General features: G+C 46.8%; 1 protein-coding gene across 1 annotated transcript in view; it reads right to left on the bottom strand.

Annotated features, from left to right (window-relative positions):
• LOC107122450 overlaps positions 1-26,675 on the bottom strand; it is a 95,848-nt gene that overhangs the window by 3,422 nt on the left and 65,751 nt on the right. The window contains 6 exon segments of the mRNA XM_015425552.1: positions 3,712-3,841; positions 6,442-6,446; positions 6,981-7,159; positions 20,508-20,555; positions 20,557-22,857; positions 24,264-24,767. Of these exon segments, the coding sequence (XP_015281038.1) occupies positions 3,712-3,841; positions 6,442-6,446; positions 6,981-7,159; positions 20,508-20,555; positions 20,557-22,857; positions 24,264-24,767 (3,167 nt within the window).

Below are 26,675 nucleotides of genomic sequence, written 5' to 3'. Positions count from 1 at the left end.
CCCCCCCCCCCCTGAGCAATTTCCTATTCCCTCCCTCGTACCAGTTCCTCACAGGCCACATAAGAGCCCTGAATGGGCTGGTTCTGGCCCCCGGGCCTTAAGTTTGACACCCTTGCTTAAGGCTCCCCTGGGCCAGGCCCGGCAGCAATCAGAGCCAGGCCACTTGATACCTGACCCCCTTGCATGACTCACCCAGGACTGGCTACTTGCTACTGTTCAGCACTGCAAAACCCAGTGTTGGTATAGTGATCAGAGTTTCAAGCTAGGATCTGGGAGACTTAGATTCAAAGCAAATTGCTCTGGAAGCAAACTGGGTGACTTGGGGCAAATCACGCACACAGCCTCACCTATCTCACAGGGTTGTTAGGATAAGCTGAAGAACTGCGTAAGCTGCTTTGAACCACTATTGGGAAGGAAAGTGGAGTATAAGGCAAATAAATTATCAGTATAGTTGAACGTGGGCAGCATGTTAAAAGATCGGTTGTGGGGTACTGGAGAAGGAAACATGGAAAGTGGAACGGGGGGGGGGGAACTGCCAGATGGAGACAAACAGTACAGGGAGGGGAATACTGGGGAAAATAAGGGTCTCCCCACACGTCCTTGAAGGTTCTCCTTCTCCTGCAGAGTGCAGGGGGTTGGACTAGATGACCTGCAAGGTCCCTTCCAACTCTAACATTCTATGATTCCCTACTGTGTAACTGGGCACAGTCCAGCTTCTTGTTGTTCAGTTGCATAGTCAAGTTCCATGGACCACATCACGCCAGGCCCTCCTGTCCTCCGTCATCCTCCGGAGTTTGCTCAACTTCATGTTCGTTGCATCGACGACACTGTCTAACCATCTCATCCTTTGCCGTCCCCTTCTCCTTTTTCCTTCAACCTTTCCCAGCCTCAGGGTCTTCTCCAGTGAGGGCTCCCTTCTCATTTGGTGGCCAAAGTATTTGAGCTTCAGCTTCAGTATCTGGCCTTCCAGGGAACCGTCAGGGTTGATTTCCTTTAGGATTGACTGATTTGGTCTCCTTGCAGTCCAGGGGACACTCAAGAGTCTTCTCCAGCATGCAACAGGACCTGCCCTAATGGCTGGGCTGGCTCAGCATAACTTGACAAGGCTTTTCCCGGGTAGAGGATTTGAAAAAGGGAAGGAGGGAAAGGTGAAGACGGGAGGCAAATAAAGGCAGATCGGTTGGTGGGTGGGAACGAGAGGAGACTGAGAACTGTGAGGATATGAGGGCTGCCAGGAAGGAAGAGGGAATAGCATGGGATAAGCGGTGCAGTGGAAGATGAGGAGGCCCTCCCCCAAAGCTGTGCCAAACATGAAAGCAATAGGAATATGCTGGACGACGCCACCTCCAGACTCCCCCGCCATGTCCTTTTTGCATTGGAAGCTACGGTTCTCGGTGGAAAGCAGAACTAATCAAAAATAAAGCTAGGCACCTCAATATTGGCCACCCATTTCAGGATGATGGCGGGACCCGCAGTGCCAAAAACGAAGGGGGTTGAACCATCCTGGCACAAATTAGCTCTATGACGACATCCCTCTGCTATTTGCAATGGAAGCAAATGTTTACGCATGAGGAGACAAGAACGTGCCACATCATAGCCAGGGAGAGTGGGGAAAATACCTCCCCTCTACAAAATAAACAGGATTTAGCATCCTCTCAGAGCTATCAGATCCAGTATGGTGCAGTGGTTAACCGTTACGAGTGCCCTGACCATGATCACGGGAGCAGCAGTGTCAAAAAGGAAGGGAATCACAACATCCTGGCCCAGGTTATCCCTGTGCTGTTTCAGATGGAAGCAAAGGTTTACTTGAAATCATCAGAAAATATATGAGTACAGTGAGCCACGGAGCTGCGGTGGCTCGAGTGGTTAAGACGCTGAACTGCAGGCTGTGGAAGGTCGGTAGTTCAGCAGTTCGAGACCCGGGTGTGCCGCATGACGGAGTGAGCTCCCGTCTCTAGTTCCAGCTCCTGCCAACCTAGCAGTTCGAAAGCAAGAAATTGCAAGTAGATAATTAGGTACCACTTCGGTGGGAAGGTAACAGCGTTCCCTGCGCCTTGGCGTTTAGTCATGCCGGCCACATGACCACGGAAACGTCTTCGGACAGCGCTGGCTCTTCGGCTTGGAAACTGAGATGAGCACCGCAACCCTAGAGTCGGATTCGACTGGCTTTCGAGCAAGGGAACCTTTTTACAGTGAGCCATGGGGCTGGCGAGCACAGAAAACAGGTCACACCTAGAGAAAATGAACAAATGCCTGCTAGGCATAATGACTGAAGGGAACCTCCATATTCAGAGGCAGTGAACCCCAAAATACCAGTGCCAGGAGGCAGCATCCAGGGAAGGTCATGGCCTCCATGCCCTCTTTGTGTGACTCTCCAGGGCAGCTGGTTGGCCACTGTCTGAAACAGGATGCTGTTCTCGTTCTTCCAAACTTCTGGAGAGAGATTCCCTAAACTGCAGAATACAGAGAAGAGATCCCACCCGTTTGTCTAGTCTTCACTAATTTTTCTTAGATCAGCTGAGGTACAGGGTACGTGGGCATGGTCCGTGCCTGGCTTGGCTCCCACTAGGACCTGCTCTGAACTGGCTACGAAAGAGCAGAACGTTACGAGGGAGAGCACTTCTGCCTCCCGAATCCCCACTCCTCACCTGCTACCTGGCTGGAGCGTCTCTTGCCTGGCTTCTCTCCCCCCACCTACCAGCCTCCTCACAGTTGACTCTCATGTTCTCCTCCACCAAGATTTTGCCTGGAACTTTGCATCAAGCCCAGCTGATTCCACTCCAAGGGGTGGTGCCTCGGGAGGGCTGCAGACGCAGGCCATCCCAGCCCTGCAACGGAAGGTCCTCCTCTCTAAACCCCCTTTTCCAAGTGCCATGGCCTTTTGAGATGCAGATCATAAAACTCCGCCACTGGGCAAGGGACATTTCTCTAGCCTAGTCAGATCAATGATACCTTCCGTCCTTTCCTCCCATCAGCCTCAATCAGTCAGACAAATAACTGTGGGAGGGCCACTCTGCATCAAAACACAAAGGCAGGAGGCGAAAAGATGAGCCACGGGGATTTCCTAGCAGGAACCTGACTGAATATTGTGCATCTCTCCCAATCAGAGCCCTCTTTATTAACAGGTTTCTCTTTAGAGCATGAACATATTCTTTCTTTTGCAGGGGCTTTAGGATCCTCAAGTGTGAGAGATCCATTCTTTCCTCTGAGGCAAATGAAAGTGTGCCCTGAAAACAAAAAGGGCCAAAGGAAGACTCCACTGTTGGATGTTAATATCCAGCAGTCAGATCATGAGGATCTAAGTGACAGCAGGCAAGCTGCTGATAACAGGTCCTGACCGGTTGAGACCTGATAAGGGATGAGGTCAGTGACAATGACTCAGCACGTAGCTGATTGGACAATTGATGTATATAAGTGGACAAGTACTGCTCTGTACGTTCTCTTCTCTTGGATATGGTGTTTGGCGGAGCAGTTTGTCAGTGGATTGTATATATTGTAAATAAATCTGTACATAGTTTACCACAGGACTGTCTTGGGGTGGTGCTGTACAGAACCTCCTCTGCAGTGAGTGCTGGTGAGAGCTGGAGTGCTGAAGTGACTGGAAAAGTGCTGGTGGCTGGTGGTGCTGGGAAGCTTCCTTACACGCACTGTGCAACAGCCACCCCCTCCCTTTTCTTCTGTGATCATTTACAGAAGGAGAAAGATCCTTACCCAGAGAGGTCACGGTCTCATAATTTTCCTCCATAACATCCCAGTAGAGTTTTCTTTGGTCCGGATCCAGCAGAGCCCACTCCTCCTCCGTGAAGGTTACGGCCACCTCCTCAAAGGACACTGGGGGTCTCTGAAAGAGGAAAATAGGGCCCATTTGATCGTCTATTGGTGTCCTGGACCATTCAAGAAAGAAAGAAGAATTCCACTGGCCAGTCAACTGAATAAAGAATGCTATATCTAACCAACAGCAAGGAAAATTGCACTGGTTTCTTTTTCAACCTCTGAGAAGCATAATACCCTGAAAGTCTCCAAGAAACATAAACTCAGACCATTGCAAAGAAATGGGCTTCTCTCGGTCAACACCAATTAAATCTGAAAAAAACAGATTGTCTAGCTGACATTATACTACCTTGCATGTTAAAACCCCAGAAATACACAGAAATTGTGCTTTGAGAGGTTTCTGCTTTAACCATTTTTGTCTGCAGAGGCATTCTTTGGCCCCGGTCACAAGGCAAAGTTGCCACATGAGAGGCACGGGAGTCCCGTGGATTTTCCGGACGCAATGTCACCCCAACATCTGGGAAGCGCAGTGCTCCCGTGGCGAACCCGTGGCTCCCCGCCGAAGGTGCGGAGTTAAAAACTAGTACCTACAAGGTACTAGTTTCCTGAAACCGCGGGCCAAGGGCGGGCGTGTGATCGCGTTCCCGGTGGACTTACGTGGCATCTGCTGCCCGCCGCTGTTCGTCTCCGCAGGTTGCGCAACAGCGCCCAACAGCGCATGCGCACAAAGAGCGATTGCTAGTGCGATCGCACGGCGCGGCTTCTGTGCCGCACTGCAGGATACCCGTCTGATCGGCATTTCCCCCGAACCACGGGACCTTGACCGGGACGTGTGCTCGGGCAGCCACGCGTTAGTTTCCTCCGGGGCAATTAGCCCCCCCCCCCCGCGATATCCGGCCCGTGTGACCGGGGCCTTAGTTACTCTAAAACATGCATCCAGCTCTGTAAACATGGACTGCTCACATTAAAATCAATGTGTCTTTTGTTCTGTTTTTAACCTAACAAACCCCAAGATGATTCACCCCAGGCCATGTGATCCTTGGGGCTTGATGGGTGAGAGATGCAGGCACAAAACACCCAGTACAAACCTGCTGCCTCAGAGACCTTTCCATATTATATGTGCGTTGTGGAATGACGGCAACATACCCTTCAATTGCAAGTAAGTTACTGCATCATCTGAACAAATTTTATACTAGAAACACCTTAAGGCAAAGATAAACAAGTGTGCGTGTGTATAAGTGCCATTAAGTCACTTCCACGTTATGGAGACCCGATGAATTAATGTCCTCCAGGGCTATTTTTGGGCAGGAATGCACAGGAACGGAGTTCCGGTTGGCTCCTGAGTTGGCCACACCCAGCAGGAACTCATTAGCATAATAGGCCACACCCAACAGCAGAAACTCATTAGAATTGGCTACATTAGGGGTGTGTGGCCTAACATGCAAAGGAGTTCCTGCTACAAAAAAAGCCCTAGGTTTTGACAACAAACAAGGTAAACAGAATAAGACCCAACCATGAGGAACTGTATTAAAGGGTTGCGGCATTAGGAAGGTTGAGAACCTCAGCACTGAGGCATGTAAATGGTAGTGATTACACTGTGGTAGACGTTTAGATATAATATATACTGAACCGTTTTTACTGATATTTATTGTATTTATAGTTAAACTGTTTTATATGAAGTGCTCGGGTTTTATGTATACTGGTTTTATTGATGTTGTCAACCGCCCTGATCCACTTAGGCGGGAGGGCGAGATAAAAGTCGAACAAATAAATAAATAAATAAAATAACAAAGTAAGGACATGGCAACCCTATGTTACTTATAGCTTTCAGTGCTCTTTTTGTAGAAAAAGCCCAGCAGGAACTCATTAGCATAATAGGCCACACCCAACAACAGAAACTCATTAGCATATCCAGCCACACCCGACAGCATCGCTCATTAGCATATTAGGCCACACACCCCACGTTACCAGAAGTATGGTCATCCAGCCACACCCACCTTTTGCTTCTTATTCTGTTTACCTTGTTTGTTGTCAAAACCCAGGGCCTTTTTTTGTAGCAGGAACTCCTTTGCATGTTACGCCACACACCCCTAATGTAGCCAATCCTAATGAGTTTCTGCTGTTGGGTGTGGCCTGTTATGCTAATGCGTTCCTGCTGGGCGTGGCCAACTCGGGAGCCAGCCGGAACTCCGTTCCTGTGCGTTCCTGCCCAAAAATAGCCCTGGTGAAAATAAAGATGTAATTTGTTTCCTATTCAAGTTCACAGACCCCCCTGAAATCTCTAGAGGAAGCAACAGTCGGTGTTTAAAATACTTCCATCACAGGAGCAAAATATGGCTAAACACGCATTTTGGACTTTGCCCATATTTTGGGGTTGCTGCGAGTGCAGCAAGCTATGACAGCCAGTAAGTACAGACAATGAACCCTACTGGATCAGACCAGGGTCTGTATAGCTAACAAGAAGAAAAAGAAGCCCAGGCTGGTTGTAAGGAACACGTTCAAGTGGGTGACAGCACAAGTACCCCCATCCCCTCTACGGAAATCTGGCCCAGAAGCCTCTCTCCTGATACTCCCTCCGGACAGCTTTTCCTCCTCCAATCCTGTTCACACATATTTTCTCTCCCCTCCCCTATTCTTGTCCAAGAGCTGCTGAGGAAATCCTAAACTCACCTTTCCTGCAAAGATGCAAAAGCCAAATTCTCCCTCCAGCTGGGGGTAACAAGGTAGAAGACAGGCCCTGTGGAAGTGCACATTCCATACATTTCCTTCTCCGCCTTGTGGAAAAACTGCACCTTGGCCACCTAGAAAAGGTAGGGTTGACCTCTCTGTTGCTTGCAAGTCCTTCTGGGAAATGTAGTCCCCTGAGACAGCAACACCCAAATGAAAGAAAAAATCTTAAGTATTTGGAAACACAGAACAGAAGGGTTTTTTTTTCATTTGTCGCTCTGTGGGGCAGCCTTTTGTGTGTATGAATAAATCTTCTTTCTTGTCGTATGAGATACCCTGCTTCAGTGACCTCTGTCCTCATCAGGCTCAATTACAAACTTACATTGCGGCAGTGCCAGAAGCCATTACAAGGGGAAGACTCATACCATAAGAACAAAAAAGAAACAGTGAGGATTTGTGTTCATAAGTTCAAGAGGGCCAAAGGAAGATGCCACCCCCTCCCTTCTCTTCAGTGTTCATAACAAAAGGGAAAAGAGCCTCACCCAGAGAGGCCACAGTCTCACAATTTTCCTCCATCACTTCCCAGAAGAGTTTTCGTTGGCCTGGATCAAGCACAGCCCACTCCTCCTCTGTGAAGAACACGGCTACCTCCTCAAAGGACACTGGGGATCTCTGAAAGAGGAAAATACGGCCCACTTGAGCATCTGTTTCTGTCCCTGAGCTTTCAAGAAGAAAAGAAAGACACCATCACCTGCTCAATTGATTAAAAGAATGTGAGACATCAAATACTGAGTAAGTTGGTGGAAACTGTTATTAAGGAGAGAATTAGTAGGCACACTGATGAACAAAAACTATTGAGGAAGACTCAGCATGGATTCTGTAAGGGAAGATCTTGTCTCACTAACCTGTTAGTGTTCTTTGAGGGGGTGAACAAACATGTGGACAAGGGGGACCCAACAGGTATTGTTTACCTTGACATCCAGAAAGCTTTCGATAAAGTTCCTCATCAAAGGCTCCTAAGTAAGCTCAATAGTCATGGGATAAAAGGACAAGTCCTCTTGTGGATCAAAAACTGGCTCATTAATAGAAAACAGAGTGAGTATAAATGGGCAATTTTCTCAGTGGAGGGAGGTAAGCAGTGGGGTACCGCAGGGATCAGTACTTGGTCCACGGCTTTTTAACTTGTTCATTAATGATTTGGAGTTGGGAGTAAGCAGCGAAGTGGCTAAACTTGCAGATGACACTAAATTGTTCAGGGTGGTGAGAACCAGGGAGGATTGTGAGGCACTCCAAAAAGATCTGTTGAGGATGGGCGAGTGGGTGTCAATGTGGCAAATGGGGTTCAATGTGGCCAAGTGCAAAGTGATGCACATTGGGGTCAAAAATCCTACAAGTACACGTTGAGGGGTCCGAACTGGCAGAGACTGAACAAGAGAGAGATCTTGGAGTTGTAGTAGATAACTCACTGAAAATGTCGGGACAGTGTGCAACTGCAATAAAAAAGGCCAATGCTATGCTGGGGATTATTAGGAAGGGAACTGAAAACTAATCAGCCAGTATCATAATGCCCCTGTATAAATCGATGGTGCAACCTCATTTGGAATACTATGTGCAATTCTGGTCAACACACCTCAGAAAGGATATTATAGCATTGGAAAAAGGGCAGAAAAGGGCGACCAGAATGATAAAAGGGTTGGAACACTTTCCCTATGAAGAAAGGTTAAAGCGCTTAGAGCTCTTTAGCTTGGAGAAACGATGGCTGAGGGGTGACATGATTGAGGTTTATAAGATTATGCATGGGATGGAGCAGGTAGAGAAAGAGGTACTTTTCTCCCTTTCTCACAATACAAGAACTTGTGGGCACTCAATGAAATTGCTGAGCAGTCAGGTTAGAACGGATAAAAGGAAGTACTTCTTCACCTAAAGAGTGATTAATACATGAAATTCACTGCCACAGGAGGTGATGGCAGCTACAAGCATGGACATAGATACAAACTCTCAGCCTGGGGCAAGTGATGCTCTGTATTCTTGGTGACTGGGGGGGGTGGCAACAGGGGGAGGGCTTCTAGTGTCCTGGCCCCACTGCTGGACCTCCTGATGGCACCTGGTATTTTTGGCCACTGTGTGACAGAGGGCTGAACTGGATGGGCCACTGGCCTGAGCCAACATTTGCTTCTCTTATGTTCTCATGTTCTTAACCAATGGGAAGGAAAATTGCTTTTCTGAGCCTGATAGTTATAATATGATGAAAATTTCCAAGAAATATAAATTCAGAAAATTGCACAAAACTGGGCTTCTCTTGGGCAAGTTCCATTATATTAGGAAAAAAACACCCAAAAAATCCTTATTGACAGTATACAAGTGTGTACTATACCATCCTGCACATTTAACATCACAAATGCAATAACACTGTGATCCCAGAGACGGTTCCTGCAGAAGCATTCTGTGTTACTCTGTATCCAGCTCTGTGAAAATAAGATGGCCTAATTAAGCTCCTCATATATTTTGCTCTATTTTTTTCCTAACAAACCCGAAGCCTACCCATTCCAGGCTGTGTGATCCTCAGGGTTTGGCAGGCGAGAGAGACGCAGGGCACAGAACATCCAGCACAAACAGGCCGCCTCAGCGACCTTTCCAGGTATTTGTGCCTCGTGGAATGACTGCAGTTTGCACAGCATGCCCTTGGCCTCCAAGTAAGCTAGTGCATCATCTCAACAGATTTTGGATTTCATGGAATAACAGTGGCTCAAGTGGTTAGGACGCTGAACTGCAGGCTGTGGAAGGTCAGTAGTTCAGCAGTTCGAGACCCAGGTGCCGCATGACGGAGTGAGCTCCCGTCTCTAGTTCCAGCTCCTGCCAACCTAGCAGTTCAAAAGCAAGAAATTGCAACCAGTGTTCCCTCTAAGCTGAGTTAGTGTGAGCTAGCTCACAGTTTTTAGCCTCCAGCTCACAGTTTTTTGTCTTAGCTCAGGAAGGATGGCTCCAGAGCAGGCTAATTTATGCAGGAGCCCAATCGCTCGCTCACAGCTTTAATGCCAGTAGCTCACAAAGTAGAATTTTTGCTCACAAGATTCTACAGCTTAGAGGGAACATTGATTGCAACTAGATAAATAGGTACCACTTCGGTGGGAAGGTAACAGCGTTCCGTGCGCCTTGGTGTTTAGTCATGCCGGCCACATGACTACGGAAACGTCTTCGGACAGCGCTGGCTCTTCGGCTTTGAAACGGAGATGAGCACCGCAGCCCTAGAGTCGGACTCGACTGGCTTTTGAGCAAGGGAACCTTTACCTTTAAGGCAAAGATAAACACCTTGCAGAAAACTTTCTAACTTGGGGGGGTGGGGGGATTATTTGCCTACAATAAAATGAAAGCCAGGATCTGGGAGTTGCGGTACCAAAAATGAAAGGAACGGACACAGAAAATCCCTCTGATATTTTTCAATGGAAGCGATGGTTTACTCCCGAGAAGCCAGGGAGGTGAGGGACGCACAGAGAGGGAGGGCGGAGTGGATGCCCTCCTTCACAACACAAACTTTCTGACCGGTTTCCAGCTCAGAGATCTTCTCCAGGTTGATGTTCACTGGGATCATACGCCAGAGCAACCGCATGCATTGAAAATACAAGAGCCGAATCTGGCCAAACACCTCTGTGGGGGGATAGCCTGGGGAGCGCACAAAAAAGAACACTGTGAGGGCAGCCAGCTAAAGGACCCCAGAAAGAACAGACGATGAGCCCTGCTGGATCAGACCAGAGGGGTCCCTCTACGTTTTAAAAATAAAATAAAATCAGCCCAGGCTGGTTGCAGGGAACACAGTCCAGTGGGTGAAAAAAGAAGTACCCCACCCCGATCTTGCTCAGGGGAGCTTCTCTCTCGATGCTCCCTTTGGCCACCTCTTCCTCCTCCACTCCCGTCCACACATATTTTGTCTCCCCTCCCCTCTACTTGACCAAGAGCTGCAGAGGAAACGTTAAACTCACCTTTCCTGCAGACGTACAAAACCCACACTCTCCCTCCATCCAGGGGAAACGAGAAAGAAGAGAGGCCCTGAGCGAGGAACTCTATGCCCCCCCCCCCGATTTCCTTCTCCACCTTGATGAAAAACAGCTGCCTCGAAAAGGCAGGGTTGACCTCTCTGGTGGTCGCAAGGCCTTCTGGGAAACGTAGTTGCCCGCAACCACCAGAACTGGACTGACAGACGGAAGAGGAATGTTTGGAGAAAGAGGATTTCTTTTCTCTTCAGTGGCTGTTGGGGGGGGGGGGGGGGACAGCTTCCTATGACGGCTGCACAGCTGGAGAGATCCTGAAAAAAAAAGGGGGGGAGAAAACCTTATCTGCCCAGATCTTCAGGATTTCTTAGGGCCCTTTGTTCTCTTACTGGGAACGGTACTTTTCCAGGCATCGACCTATTAAAGGGACTGAAAGTTTTTTTCCAAGAGAGGGCAGGGAAGATTCCATGTCTCTCTCACCGTATATGATGGGACCTTGAGGGCAGAGGAAGGCCTTGCCTCAAAATAGGGCTGGCTGGAGAGAATATTTCCTTCCCAACTGAGCAGGGTGAGAGTGAGCGTCCTTTCTACTCCTGCTGAGGAAACCAAGAATACAGAGCATCACTTGCCCCAGGCTGAGAGTTTGTATCTGTGTCCATGCTTGTAGCTGCCACCACCTCCTGTGGCAGTGAATTTCATGTGTTAATCACTCTTTGGGTGAAAGTTAGATACCAAGGGACTTCTGGCATTGCTGTTGTGTTTGTCCGTAATGCTTTCCATTATAAATTGATCCCACAATTTCTTAAACCAGACTTGTATTGTGGGAGGATTGGGATCTTTCCAATAAGGTCCTCTTCTTTGTGAGTGATCCTGGAAAGGGAGAGGCAGCTTGGGAAGAAATTTCCTGGTCATTTTCACCCCCCTCCCTATTCCCTGTGTTCTCTAGGAGACCCCAAGTTATTTCCTCTGGTAGCAAAGTTGATGTCCCCCGTGCCCGTCCCTACACAAGCAAAACAGGGTAGGCCAGGACAGCAAGTGATGCTGCTTCTTGTTGCACTGGTTTTCTATTTGCACAGGAAGGAACTTCTGGCATGACAGGCAGACTGCCTAGACAGGAAGGGAAACGCTGGGTTCTCCCTTCGTTGTACAAGGGGGCCAAAATCCCCAGAGACAGGGAGCAAGGGAGCTGTGTGGGTGTGTGGCCAAGGAGTCCTCACAGGGGCTGGGCAGAGAAAAGGTGCCAAGTCTGCCCACGGCCATGGGGCCAAAGGGAAGCAGCTCCTCCTTCGGCTGCTGCTGGGCTTCCCCCCCCCCCCAATGAAGGAAAGAGAAGAATTGAGTAGCCTGCCCTGAGGGAACATATTTTTGTCAGTCAAGTGTAAAAAGAACTTATCTGAGAAGAATAAGCTAATCCTACATATGAGGATTTAAATGGGGAAGAAGCTACCTGTTTCTGACAAGAAGAAATCATCATGAGTACAGCAAGCTACAGGGCCGGCAAGCAGAGAAAACAGTTCAGACTTGGAGAAAATAAAGAAATGGCTACTAGCCATGGTGATTGAAGGGAACCTCCATATTCAGAGGCAGTAAACCCCAGAATACCAGCATCAGGAAGCAGCATTTAGGGAGCACCTTGACCTCCATGCCATCTTTGTTTGACTCTCCAGGGCAGTTGGTTGGGCATTGTATGAAACAGGAGCTGGACTAGGTGTTCTGATCCAGCAGGCCTCCTCTTCTGGTGTAGTTTGGTGTCATGGTTAAGTGTGTGGACTCTAATCTGGGAGAACTGGGTTTGATTCCCCACTCCTCCACTTGCAGCTGCTGGATGACCTTGGGCAAGCCATAGTTCTGTCAGAGCTGTCCTTGAAAGAGCAGTTCTCTCAGAGCTCTCTCAGCCCCACCTACCTCACAGGGTGTCTGTTGTGGGGAGGGGGAGGGAAAGGAGTTTGTAAGCCACTCTGAGTGAAGGGTGGGGTATAAATCCAATCTCTTCTCGTCTTCTCTTCTTTTATTTTTTTTTAATTACAATTTTTATTGAATTAATTAGTTAACAAAGTTTGACAATAAATGTAAGAACAATTATAACAACATGTGAATAGGGGGATTTTAATCCCCCCCCGACAAGTACATAAGTATATAACATTTATACAGTCTATATGAGTATGATATCACAAAATGTATTAAACTTTGCAAACAATGTATAATTGGAAGTGAGTGTAATATTCGCAAACCTAATACGTTGGCCACCTGTTCTCTCCTAAGAGAAGATAATTAAAAGTGCAACTCTCCGTTTATGAAAAGGTGAAGACTTAAGTGCTAAAACCAATTTCCACCAAACATGAGGGAAAGATGATTGAAGTATTGTTTGTATTTGTATTTTATGTACCACGGTACTACATGAATAGTCTAATTTTTGTTAATTAAATCCATGTGATGTAATTTTTGAAGCGGTACTTAGGGTGACAGGAAAAAATAGCGCCAGCAAACTGTGCAGATGTCAGTACAATGGCAGAAGAATCCAGCAGATAGGCCTTAGTTCAGTGATGGCGAACCTTTTAGAGACCGAGTGCCCAAACTGCGACCCACTTATTTATTGCAAAGTGCCAACATGGCAATTTAACCTGAATACTGAGGTTTTACTTTAGAAAAAACAACTCCTACATTAACTTAAGATGATCCAAACAAAGTAAGGAAAGCAATCCCAAATGCTTTCATTTACTTAAAATTATTTGGCAGAGAATTCGACACTTTAATGATGGTCTGGGCCTAGCTGGGGTGATGGCACGCGTGCCCACAGAGAGGGCTCTGAGTGCCCCCTCTGGCACCCGTGCCATAGGTTCGCCACCTCTGATCCATATGTTGGGGCCAGATTCCCAGTAATAGATGTTCAGGTGTGAGAGGAACTTCAATGTCTAGAATTCGTTTGATGTAAGTTAAAACTGTAGACCAATTTTTTTTATCTTCCTCACAGCGCCACCAACAGTGTGCAAAATTACCTTCTTGTCCACAGCCTTTCCAGCAGAGTTTAGAATGTTTGGATGACATATGGGATAGGCGTAGGGGGTGAGGTACCAACGGGATAGGATTTTAAATTTGTGTAAGTTGACAGGGAAGGATCTTGGGTAGCATCCCTTGTTTGACCATATTTTATGCCACTGTTCATCTTTCAATTCATTGTTACAGTCTTGATGCCAAGCTTTTTGATATGGGAGACTCTTCAGGTTTGAATCTTGTAATAGTAATTTGTATAAGGTAAAGGTAAAGGTTCCCTTGCTCGAAAGCCAGTCGAAGCCGACTCTAGGGTTGCGGTGCTCATCTCCGTTTCAAAGCCGAAGAGCCAGTGCTGTCCGAAGACGTTTCCATGGTCATGTGGCCGGCATGACTAGACACCAAGGCGCACGGAACACTGCTACCTTCCCACTGAAGTGGTACCTATTTATCTACTTGCAGTTTCTTGCTTTCAAACTGCTAGGTTGGCAGGAGCTGGAACTAGAGACGGGAGCTCACTCTGTCATGCGGCACACTCGGGTCTCGAACTGCTGAACTACCAACCTTCCACAGCCTGCAGTTCAGCGTCTTAACCACTTGAGCCACCGTAGCTCCCAGTAATTTGTATAGGGCAGATATTATACCTCTGTTTTGTGTTTGGAATAGTTTAAGGATTAACTCCATTTCTGTATGAGGAAGTGAGATAATCTTTGGAATTTTTTCCTGCTCTATTATGTGTTTAATTTGTAAATAAAGAAACCAGGGAATGTTAATCTCTTCTTCTCTTCTTTAAAAAAGGACATGTGGCAGGGGATGAGAACTGATTTTTCACATTGCAGCTGAATATGCAGAAGCCCCATTTTGTTTTTCCAGGGGAAGGAAGGTAGAAACATAGACCTGAAATGGGTTCCTAGGGTTATTGAGTCCAGCCTCCTAAACAATACAGGAAATTCAAAACTATCTTTCCCCTTCACACACTCCTCCAGTGACCCCTGCTCTATGCTGAGAGGAAGGCAAAAACCTCCAGATCCCTCAGTCAGTCTGGCCTGGAGGAAAATTCCTTCCTGATCTCAAAGTGGTGATGGCATTTCCCTAGGCCACAAGAACCCGGCACTGACTCATCCTTTCCTGCCCTCCTTCTCATGATCTGCCTGAGTTCACAGAATCTGCATGGCTGTCAGATGGCCATCTAGCCTGTGCTTAAAAACCTCCAAAGAAGGAGAGCCCATCACCACCCAAGGAAGTGTGTCCCACTGAGGAACCCCTCTAACTGTCAAGAAGTTCTTCCTAATGTTCAGCCGAAAGCTCTTGATTTAATTTCAATCTATTGGTTCTAGTCCAACCTTCTGGGGGAACAGAAAACAACTCCACTCTATCCTCTGTATGACAGCCCTTCAGGTACTTGAAGATAGCTATCATATTACCTTTCAGTTATCTCCTCTCTACGGTAAACATACCCAGCTCCTTCAACCTTTTCTCATAGGACTTTTCTCATAGGTCTCCAGACTCCTCAACATCTTCGTTGCCCTCCTCTGGACACATTCCAGCTTGTCACATGACAGCCCTTCAGGTACTTGAAGATAGCTATCATATCACCTTTCAGTTATCTCCTCTCTACGGTAAACATACCCAGCTCCTTCAACCTTTTCTCATAGGACTTGGTCTCCAGACTCCTCAACATCTTCGATGCCCTCCTCTGGACACATTCCAGCTTGTCAACCACCTTAAACTGCAGTGCACAAAACGGAATACAGTACTCCAAGTGAGGTCTAATCAGAGCAGAGTAAAGTGACACCATCACTTTGTGTGATCTGGACACGATAGTGCTGACGATGGATGTCTCATCAGTACAAGTTTCACACTGAAGCCCATGAAAAGAAACGGAGTCTCTGTTGATCATTAAACCTGCCGCTGATACTAAATTGGAAGGGGTAGCAAACACAATAGAAGACAGAGTCAAGATACAGGATGATCTTGACAGGCTGGAAAAGTGGGCCGAAACAAGATGGATTTCAACAGAGAAAAATGTAAAGTTCTACATTTAGGGAGGGAAAATCAAATGCATAATTTTGGGATGAGAGAGACTCATCATGCCAGTAGTACAGGTGAAAAGGCTCTAGAGGTCTCAGCAGACCATACCCTGAGCAAGAGTCAGCAGTGTGCTTTTAGGCAGTTTTCAGCTACTGCCCCATTCCTGCAGATGGAAGCCTTGGAGAGGCTGGGCTCTCAAGGTCCCAGGAGGAGGTACCAACTCTATACTTAGGCAGGGATCCTGCCTTCCAGGTCTCATTGGGTGTATACAGGGGTCATTTCGTAGAAAAAGAGCTAGGGGGACTCATTAGCATAACTCATTAGCATATGCCACACCCCCTGACATCACCGGAAATGTGTCATAAGGCCACACCCCCTGACATCACCGGAAATGTGTCATAAGGCCACACATCCCGCCCCCAACGGTCCCGGCCGCCACCGCCGGCCTTGCAGCTCCACTGCCGAGCCCCATGAGGGGCCCGGCGGTGGACCTGCAAGGCCGGCGGGAGTGCAAGGAAGCCCCGCGAAGGCCCTCCCTGGCCCCAGGCAGGCAGGGGTGGGGAGAGGCAGGGAGGAAGCAATCCCCCCCCGAAATGACCTCTGGGTGTATAGTTCTTTCAGGATGCAAGGATTCCCAGCCTCTCCTGACTGGTTGGTTTCCTACTCAGCTTCCAGCCTGTGTCAGACACCCAATTCCTCCCGCTCTGGCCTTTTATCCCCTCCCTTCTGGCAGCTCTCAATTCCTACCTCCCTCTACTTACTCCTGAGGAGACCCTTTCTCCCAAGGAGACCTCTACAGCAGATACAATTGCCAACTGACAGTGGAATTCAGACTGGACAATTCAGGGTAGGCACAAGCAAACTGGAGTCACTTCGACATCCAACATTGCTTCAGGTGTGAGGAAGTAACGACATTGCGTCAGGATGATGTTATACAGTACACCCAGAAGCCTGTTGAACAGCAGTTGGGAGCACTGTTCAAAGGGTCAACCTAACTTGAAGATAAATATTACCAAAAAATAGATTTGTATTTATGGTGTACACAATAAAGGTAAAGGTTCCCTTGCTCGAAAGCCAGTCGAATCCAACTCTAGGGTTGCGGTGCTCATCTCCGTTTCCAAGCCGAAGAGCCAGCGCTGTCCGAAGACGTTTCCGTGGTCATGTGGCCGGCATGACTAAACACCAAGGCACACGGAACGCTGTTACCTTCCCACCAAAGTGGTACCTGTTTATCTACTTGCAATTTCTTGCTTTCGAACTGCTAGGTTGGCAGGAGCTGGAACTAGAGACAGGAGCTCCCTCCGTCATGCGGCACACTTGGGTCTCGAACTGCTGAACTACTGACCTTCCACAGCCTGCAGTTCAGCGTCTTAACCACTTAAGCCACCGCAGTACACAATAGCAAGTATTAAAAGATTAAAAAGTGGTCTGAGGATCAGACTTCATAGAACATCAACATGAGCTTAAAATAAGCTTTAGACATTTTACATACAGATCTGATGTTTTCACATACATAGTTGATGAATATATCAAATGACCAATAGGACCATACGTGTTTCAGCCTCTTGGGCTTTCCTCAGTGGTCAATAATACAAAAGGATATAGTGGAAGATAGAAGACCAATGGCCAGTGTAAGCGAAGGGGAGGACAGATGTTTGATGTGAGGCTGTGGCTCAGTGGTAGAACATCTGGTTGGCATGCAGAAGGCTTGAAGATTAATCTTTGGCATCTCCAGCAGAAACGATCAGATTGTACGTGATGTGAAAGACTTCTGTCTGAGATCCTAAAAAGCCACTGCCAGTCTGAGTAGACAATACTGACCTTGATGGACCAATAGTCTGATTCAGTAGAATTTATTTATTATATTTATACCCCGCCCATCCTGCAAGCAGGCTCAGGGCAGCTTCATGTGAGCCTAAGAATTTAAGAAGAACCCTGCTGGATCAGATGAGTAGTCCATCTAGGCCAGCGAACCATCTCACACAGGGGCCAAACTATTACTCTGGATGGCCAACAACAATGCAAAGAGGCTAAGCAGGGGTGTCGAGCTCAGTGAAAATGTGTTATTTAAAGTTTTAAAAATTAATTAAAAATTAATTGAGTTTGTCTGTGTCCTTTATAAAGTTTATAGCTCTGCTACCTGGCATTACCTTTTATGACACACATGGCCCGGCCCAACAAGGTCTCATTTATGTCAGATCCGGCCCTCATAACAAATGAGTTTGACACCCCTGGCAAGGCCTTCCCTTGATGTTGCCTCCTAGTGCTGGTATACAGAAGTTGCCTACATCTAAATGTAGAAATTCCCTTTAGTCACCACGGCTAGTAGCCATTGATAGACCTGTCCTCCGTAAAATTTAATCCAGGATATGACACCATTTCAGATTATTCTAATTTCCCACTGAAAAATTAGGGCACTGTTTATTTTGTAAGAGATAATATGAGGCATGACTCCATCTCACCACCTTGTGAACAATGCAGTAATATAAGAGGGTTTTAGAGAGTACAGAGAAAAATATTTACATTTTGCTTCACAGGGGCTGCTATGGCCCCGGTCACACGCGAGGATTTGGACCCGGAGAGGGACTGATCGGATGCGCGGCAAATGGGCGCGATCCCATGGCAACATCTGGGAAGCGTTGCCTGCCCGTCACCGATCCGTCCCTCCCACCCAAAACCCCGCACCACAAAAGAACCACCTACCTGGGTGGTTCATCCGGAAAGGCCGTGGCAAGTGCGGCCGTGGGATTGCCGGCGCGTCCTTTCGCCGGCGCATCCCTGGCTCCTGGCCAAACTGCGTGTGTGTGAGCATGCGCAGTTCGCCAGCCTCCCCCTCCCACCGTCACTTTCTCCCCGGCATCTGATCATGCCGGGGAGCAACGGCACCGCGGCTCAGGGGATCCATGGGATCCCGCCGTGGCGTCACTAGTTTGGTGCGGCTCGGATTAGCTGCACTTCTGCTGTCGTTTTTCCTGCCGTGTGGCAGGGACCTATGTATATTTGGTTGAGGGCGGGTGGACAGAAAAGGGAGGGAAAGGGGCACAGAGACGGGTCTCATCCAACATTCCCTTTAAGCTGTGGAGTCTTGTGAGCAGAAATTCTACTTTGTGAGCTACTGACATTAAAGTTATGAGCGAGCGATTTGGCTCCTGCATAAATTAGTCTGCTCTGGAGCAATGTTCCCTCTAAGCTGTGGAATCTTGTGAGCAAAAATTCTACTTTGTGAGCCCCTGGCATTAAAGTTGTGAGCAAACAGTTTGGCTGCTGCAGACATTAGTTTGTTCTGGAGCCGTCCTTCCTGAGCTAAGACAGAAATGTGTGAGCCGGAGGCTAAAAAACTGTGAGGTAGCTCACACTAACTCAGCTTAGAGGGAACACTGCTCTGGAGCCCTCCTTCCCGAGCGAAGACAAAAATGTGTGAGCCAGAGGCTAAAGAACTGTGAGCTAGCTCACACTAACTCAGCTTAGAGGGAACACTGGTCTCATCCAGGACAGCTATCATAAAACATGCCTTGGCTGCAAAGGGGCAAGGTCAGCCACACTAACTGGTTTCCAACATGTTCATTGTGATTGGACAGCCCTTCCCCTGTGCGAATCACATGATGGAAGGTAAGGCTGCGACCCTGACTGGACCTCTTTCCAAACCCCAGGCATTCATATTGTCAGCTGTCAGATCCCTCCTGCAGAAGGGAAAGGTGGCGCTCAAAGAAACAAAGACCATACACCCTTCATATTTAATATCACTCCAGATATCCATTCACAATGCAATCAGTACTGGTCCCAAAGGTGATCCCAACACTGCCTGCTAGGAAACATATTTGGAAGTGAATGAAAAAGGGCTGACATGCAAATAAGTCTCTCCCACCTAAAAGGAACAACAAGGGGTTCTCAGAAACACTTTGAAACCCCTTGAATCAGTCACTGGGAACACACCAAGGCTGCGGTCACACACACTAAATCCACTTTCAATGAACTTTCCAACTGGAATTTGCTGTGTGAACAGTGTGCGATTGCAGCCTAAGTCATTTTGTTCTTAGACATCTCCCCCCCCCCCCCAATGAATGCAAGCTCACATCTTTAGTGGCACTTGCTCGCTCGCTTGCCCGCTTCTTTTGGCTTACTTGCTGGCTTGGCTTGCTTGCTCTTCCATCCGTCTCTGCTCTGCTGGACTGATCACTCCTACTCACATGTAGGCTCCTTGAAGTGCAGGTCGCTTCTCTCTCCTCCACAGATCTGCATTTTCAAGACAGGTAAATATAGCCTCTTCCCTACTCTATTACACCCCTTTTCCACACTATTTTTTCCTTAGGCCAACCTTGCAAGAGTGTTTTCAGTGCGTCTTTTAGAGCGTATATTTGCCTTTTTAGTATAATAAAAATAATTTTATATGAACGTCAGCCTGATTTAAGAGTTCTCGAAGGAAAAATCCTGGTATACATATCATGCAGGGCTCTTTTTGTAGAAAAAGCCCAGCAGGAACTCATTACCAGAATAGGCCACACCCAAAAGCAAGAACTCATTAGCATATTAGGCCACACCCTGACAACACCGCTTATTAGCCCATTAGGCCACACCCCCATGTGTGGTCATCCAGCCACACCCTCCTTTCCCTTCTTATTCTGTTTACCTTGTTTGTTGTCAAAACCCAGGGCTTTTTAAACTCCTTTGCATGTTAGGCCACACACCCCTAATGTAGCCAATCCTAATGAGTTTCTGCTGTTGGGTGTGGCCTATTATGCTAATGAGTTCCTGCTGGGCATGGCCAACTCGGGAGCCAGCCGGAACTCTGTTCCCGTGCGTTCCTGCCCAAAAATAGCCCTGCATATGTGGAGAATTTGCTAGTTACCCCCTCTCACATGACCTCTAATAAAGCTAATTCCCAACTCAGGTAGGTGACAGCACTCGGGGATAACACCTCGTGCTTAGCTAAATTCCCCTTATCAAACAATCAATTTACGCAATATATTTTGTTAGTGTTATTTGTTCCAAATTTCTTAATAAAATAAAATTTAAATTAACCCCCCCCCAATCAATTAATTACTAGACCATTTTGGGTAACAATACAGCCCCTCCCCTGTGTGAACCTTCCGCTGTTTAGCTAGGTCGCCATTCCGAGAAGCACTTTCCACACTCCAAGCATTTAAATGGCTTCTCCCCTGTGTGAACCTTGTGATGTTTAGTTAGGTCGCCATTCTGAGAGAAGCACTTTCCACACTCCAAGCACTGATATGGCTTCTCCCCTGTGTGAACCTTGTGATGTTTAGTTAGGTCGCCATTCTGAGAGAAGCACTTTCCACACTCCAAGCACTGATATGGCTTCTCCCCTGTGTGAACCTTGTGATGTTTAGTTAGGTCGCCATTCTGAGAGAAGCACTTTCCACACTCCAAGCACTGATATGGCTTCTCCCCTGTGTGAACCTTGTGATGTTTAGTTAGGTCGCCATTCTGAGAGAAGCACTTTCCACACTCCAAGCACTGATATGGCTTCTCCCCTGTGTGAACCTTGTGATGTTTAGTTAGGTCGCCATTCTGAGAGAAGCACTTTCCACACTCCAAGCACTGATATGGCTTCTCCCCTGTGTGAACCTTGTGATGTTTAGTTAGGTCGCCATTCTGAGAGAAGCACTTTCCACACTCCAAGCACTGATATGGCTTCTCCCCTGTGTGAACCTTGTGATGTTTAGTTAGGTCGCCATTCTGAGAGAAGCACTTTCCACACTCCAAGCACTGATATGGCTTCTCCCCTGTGTGAACCTTGTGATGTTTAGTTAGGTCGCCATTCTGAGAGAAGCACTTTCCACACTCCAAGCACTGATATGGCTTCTCCCCTGTGTGAACCTTGTGATGTTTAGTTAGGTCGCCATTCTGAGAGAAGCACTTTCCACACTCCAAGCACTGATATGGCTTCTCCCCTGTGTGAACCTTGTGATGTTTAGTTAGGTCGCCATTCTGAGAGAAGCACTTTCCACACTCCAAGCATTTATATGGCTTTTCCCCTACATGAACCTCTTGATGTCTAGTTAGGGCACCATTCCAAGCGAAGCATTTTCCACACTCCAAGCATTTATATGGCTTCTCGACCATATGAATCTTTTGATGCACAGTCAGATAGCCATTCCGAGAAAAAGACTTTCCACACTTCAAGCATTTATATGGCTTTTCCCCTACATGAACCTCTTGATGTCTAGTTAGGGCACCATTCCAAGCGAAGCATTTTCCACACTCCAAGCATTTATATGGCTTCTCCCCTGTGTGAACCTTGTGATGTTTAGTTAGGTCGCCATTCTGAGAGAAGCACTTTCCACACTCTAAGCATTTATATGGCTTCTCCCCTGTGTGAACCTTGTGATGTTTAGTTAGGTCGCCATTCTGAGAGAAGCACTTTCCACACTCTAAGCATTTATATGGCTTCTCCCCTGTGTGAACCTTGTGATGTTTAGTTAGGTCGCCATTCTGAGAGAAGCACTTTCCACACTCTAAGCATTTATATGGCTTCTCCCCTGTGTGAACCTTGTGATGTTTAGTTAGGTCGCCATTCTGAGAGAAGCACTTTCCACACTCTAAGCATTTATATGGCTTCTCCCCTGTGTGAACCTTGTGATGTTTAGTTAGGTCGCCATTCTGAGAGAAGCACTTTCCACACTCTAAGCATTTATATGGCTTCTCCCCTGTGTGAACCTTGTGATGTTTAGTTAGGTCGCCATTCTGAGAGAAGCACTTTCCACACTCTAAGCATTTATATGGCTTCTCCCCTGTGTGAACCTTGTGATGTTTAGTTAGGTCGCCATTCTGAGAGAAGCACTTTCCACACTCTAAGCATTTATATGGCTTCTCCCCTGTGTGAACCTTGTGATGTTTAGTTAGGTCGCCATTCTGAGAGAAGCACTTTCCACACTCTAAGCATTTATATGGCTTCTCCCCTGTGTGAACCTTGTGATGTTTAGTTAGGTCGCCATTCTGAGAGAAGCACTTTCCACACTCTAAGCATTTATATGGCTTCTTCCCTGTGTGAACCTTTTGATGTGTTGTTAGTGTGTCATACAGAAAGAAGCACTTTCCACACTCCAGGCATTTATATGGTTTCTCCACTATATGAATCTTTTGATGAGCAGTTAGGTGGCCATTCTGAGAAAAGGACTTTCCACACTCCATGCACTTATATGGCTTCTCCCCTGTATGAATCTTTTGATGTGCAGTTAGGTTAACATTCTGAGAAAAGCACTTTCCACACTGCAAGCATTTATATGGCTTCTCCCCTGTGTGAACCTTGTGATGTTTAGTCAGGTCACCATTCTGAGAGAAGCTCTTTCCACACTCCAAGCATTTATACGGCTTTTCCCCTGTGTGAATCCTTTGATGGCTAGTTAGCACACTACTCCAATAGAAACTCTTTCCACATTCCAAGCATTTATATGTTTTCCAGCGTGCTGTAACATTCCGGTAAGGTTTACCACTGAATTTGCAGCTGATCACTTTCTGATTCATGGCACCATTTCTCTTCCCTGTTCCATCGTGTTCTGAGATCTCAGGCTTATTTCTGCTCTGACAGGTAACCAATTCCTTCCTTTGTGTCACTTCTGCTTCCCTTTTCCTTTTGCATTGTCTCTTTCGTACCTCTTGATCCCCAGAATTTGCTTCCACCTGCAGATTGTTGTCCTTTCCCACAAGTCTTCTTCCTGATTTCCTCTCCCTGACCATCTCCCCTGCATCTGCAACTGCAAATAAGAAAGAGAGATCAACTAAGAATGAAAAGACACAAATACTAATCAACAGATGAAGTAAGTAGTGAATGCTATTTTCTACAGTGAGAACCTGGGGCCTGGAAAAACCTCAGTAAAAGGAGAAACAGATAACCAAAGAATGAGGTAATTTCTTGCTTCTTTTATTTTATTTATTTATTTATTTATTTTATTCAATTTATACCCCGCCCTCCCCACTACTGGGAAACCTGGTCTTGAGATCACATTAAGGATAGTAAGTTTTCTGGCGTTTATTGTCAGAACCCACAGCCAACAACGAAGTACACGCATTCAAGAACGGTAATACTTTTATTGCAGAGCTATAGATGCAGTAACATAAGCACTGTTAAGAATGGCAGCGGCCCCATGGGCATAATAGGGTATAGGGTATTCGTATGCACCCCCCCACCCCCCCAGCACTGGCCAATTAGGCACCCTCCCACCAACACTCTCCCACGGCACCTAGGAAAAACCCAAACAATACAACTCCCTCTTGCACATCTGTATAGATAAACATTTTGGTGCAAAGCAGAAAAAGCACAGAAAGGAATGCAGTAGCAATTAACCAGACACAGACCGAGCTCCCCAACCTTCATGGCAGCACACTTAAAACATAATAGGAAAAAAATGCTTTAAAAATCTTGAATTTTATTGAAATATTTTTGATTAGACAAGAAGAATAAAATATGGAACCCTTAAATCTAGAGACTGGAGACATGGAGAGACAAGGCAGGTCTTTTTGCAAACCTGGAAGATGAAAGAAAGTCCTTCACTGGCCACTGCAAGGCCACTGCACATTATTGTCAGCATTCAAGTCTTGGTTTCTGTCAGTTAGAGGCACGGGAAAGCAACAGTGCCCTTTAGAGGGTCGCTTTGGCCTTTGAGGGAAGGCCCACACTCCAAGCATTTATATGGCTTCTCCCCTGTATGAATCTTCTGATGTCTAGTTAGGTGGCCATTCTGAGAGAAACATTTTCCACAGTCCAAACATTTATATGGCTTCTCCCCTGCATGAACATTTTGATGTACAGTTAAATGGCTACTCTGAGAGAAGCACTTTCCACACTCCAGACATTTATATGGCTTCTCCCCCGTGTGAACCTTCTGATGTTTAGTTAGGTCACCATTCCAAGAGAAGCACTTTCCACACTCTAAGCATTTATATGGCTTCTTCCCTGTGTGAACCTTTTGATGTGTTGTTAGTGTGTCATACAGAAAGAAGCACTTTCCACACTCCAGGCATTTATATGGTTTCTCCACTATATGAATCTTTTGATGAGCAGTTAGGTGGCCATTCCGAGAAAAGGACTTTCCACACTCCATGCACTTATATGGCTTCTCCCCTGTATGAATCTTTTGATGTGCAGTTAGGTTAACATTCTGAGAAAAGCACTTTCCACACTGCAAGCATTTATATGGCTTCTCCCCTGTGTGAACCTTGTGATGTTTAGTCAGGTCACCATTCTGAGAGAAGCTCTTTCCACACTCCAAGCATTTATACGGCTTTTCCCCTGTGTGAATCCTTTGATGGCTAGTTAGCACACTACTCCAATAGAAACTCTTTCCACATTCCAAGCATTTATATGTTTTCCAGCGTGCTGTAACATTCCGGTAAGGTTTACCACTGAATTTGCAGCTGATCACTTTCTGATTCATGGCACCATTTCTCTTCCCTGTTCCATCGTGTTCTGAGATCTCAGGCTTATTTCTGCTCTGACAGGTAACCAATTCCTTCCTTTGTGTCACTTCTGCTTCCCTTTTCCTTTTGCATTGTCTCTTTCGTACCTCTTGATCCCCAGAATTTGCTTCCACCTGCAGATTGTTGTCCTTTCCCACAAGTCTTCTTCCTGATTTCCTCTCCCTGACCATCTCCCCTGCATCTGCAACTGCAAATAAGAAAGAGAGATCAACTAAGAATGAAAAGACACAAATACTAATCAACAGATGAAGTAAGTAGTGAATGCTATTTTCTACAGTGAGAACCTGGGGCCTGGAAAAACCTCAGTAAAAGGAGAAACAGATAACCAAAGAATGAGGTAATTTCTTGCTTCTTTTATTTTATTTATTTATTTATTTATTTTATTCAATTTATACCCCGCCCTCCCCACTACTGGGAAACCTGGTCTTGAGATCACATTAAGGATAGTAAGTTTTCTGGCGTTTATTGTCAGAACCCACAGCCAACAACGAAGTACACGCATTCAAGAACGGTAATACTTTTATTGCAGAGCTATAGATGCAGTAACATAAGCACTGTTAAGAATGGCAGCGGCCCCATGGGCATAATAGGGTATAGGGTATTCGTATGCACCCCCCCACCCCCCCAGCACTGGCCAATTAGGCACACTCCCATGCGCAGGATAAAGCTTGGAGACCGTTAGGTAGCTAAAGCTGAGAACCAACACTCTCCCACGGCACCTAGGAAAAACCCAAACAATACAACTCCCTCTTGCACATCTGTATAGATAAACATTTTGGTGCAAAGCAGAAAAAGCACAGAAAGGAATGCAGTAGCAATTAACCAGACACAGACCGAGCTCCCCAACCTTCATGGCAGCACACTTAAAACATAATAGGAAAAAAATGCTTTAAAAATCTTGAATTTTATTGAAATATTTTTGATTAGACAAGAAGAATAAAATATGGAACCCTTAAATCTAGAGACTGGAGACATGGAGAGACAAGGCAGGTCTTTTTGCAAACCTGGAAGATGAAAGAAAGTCCTTCACTGGCCACTGCAAGGCCACTGCACATTATTGTCAGCATTCAAGTCTTGGTTTCTGTCAGTTAGAGGCACGGGAAAGCAACAGTGCCCTTTAGAGGGTCGCTTTGGCCTTTGAGGGAAGGCTCCCCTGGGCCAGGGCCAGCAGCAAATGGAGCCAGGCCACTTGATACCACCCGACTTGCATGACTCACCCAGGATTGGCTGCTTGCTCCTGTTCAACAGCAGCCACACTGCAAAAGCCAGTGTGGACTACTGATTAGAGTTTCAGACTAGGGTCTGGGAGACTCAGGTTCGAATCACATCAATCTGGAAGCAAACTGGGTGACTTGGGGCCAATCATGCACACACAGCCTAACCTCCCTTGCAGGGTTGTTGTGAGGATAAAATGGAGGAGCAGAGTTCTGTAAGCTGCTTTGAACCATTACTGGGAAGAAAGGTGGAGTATAAAGCCAATAAATGATCAATATAGCTGAACCTGGGCAGCAGGTTAAAAGATAGGTTGATTGTTGGGTGGGCAATAGAGAAGGAAACATTGGAAGTGGAGCATGCGAGGGCTCCAGGGTGGAGACAAATAGTACAGGGAGGAGGATACAGGGGAAAATAAGGGACTCGTTGCAAGTCCTTGCAGGTTCTTCACTGTGCAGCTGTGCCCAGCCCAGCCGGCTCCATGCAACGGGATCCACTCTACCCAGGGAGAGGCTGCTGGGGTGGGGGGAAGGAGGGACAGGTGAAGACAGAGGGCAAATACAGGTAGATGGGTGGGTGGGT

Source organism: Gekko japonicus, unplaced genomic scaffold, assembly GCF_001447785.1.
Source record: "Gekko japonicus isolate JY-2015 unplaced genomic scaffold, Gekko_japonicus_V1.1 scaffold729, whole genome shotgun sequence".
NCBI classification, from domain to species: Eukaryota; Metazoa; Chordata; class Lepidosauria; order Squamata; family Gekkonidae; genus Gekko; species Gekko japonicus.
This window is presented reverse-complemented; position numbering and strand designations above follow the sequence as displayed.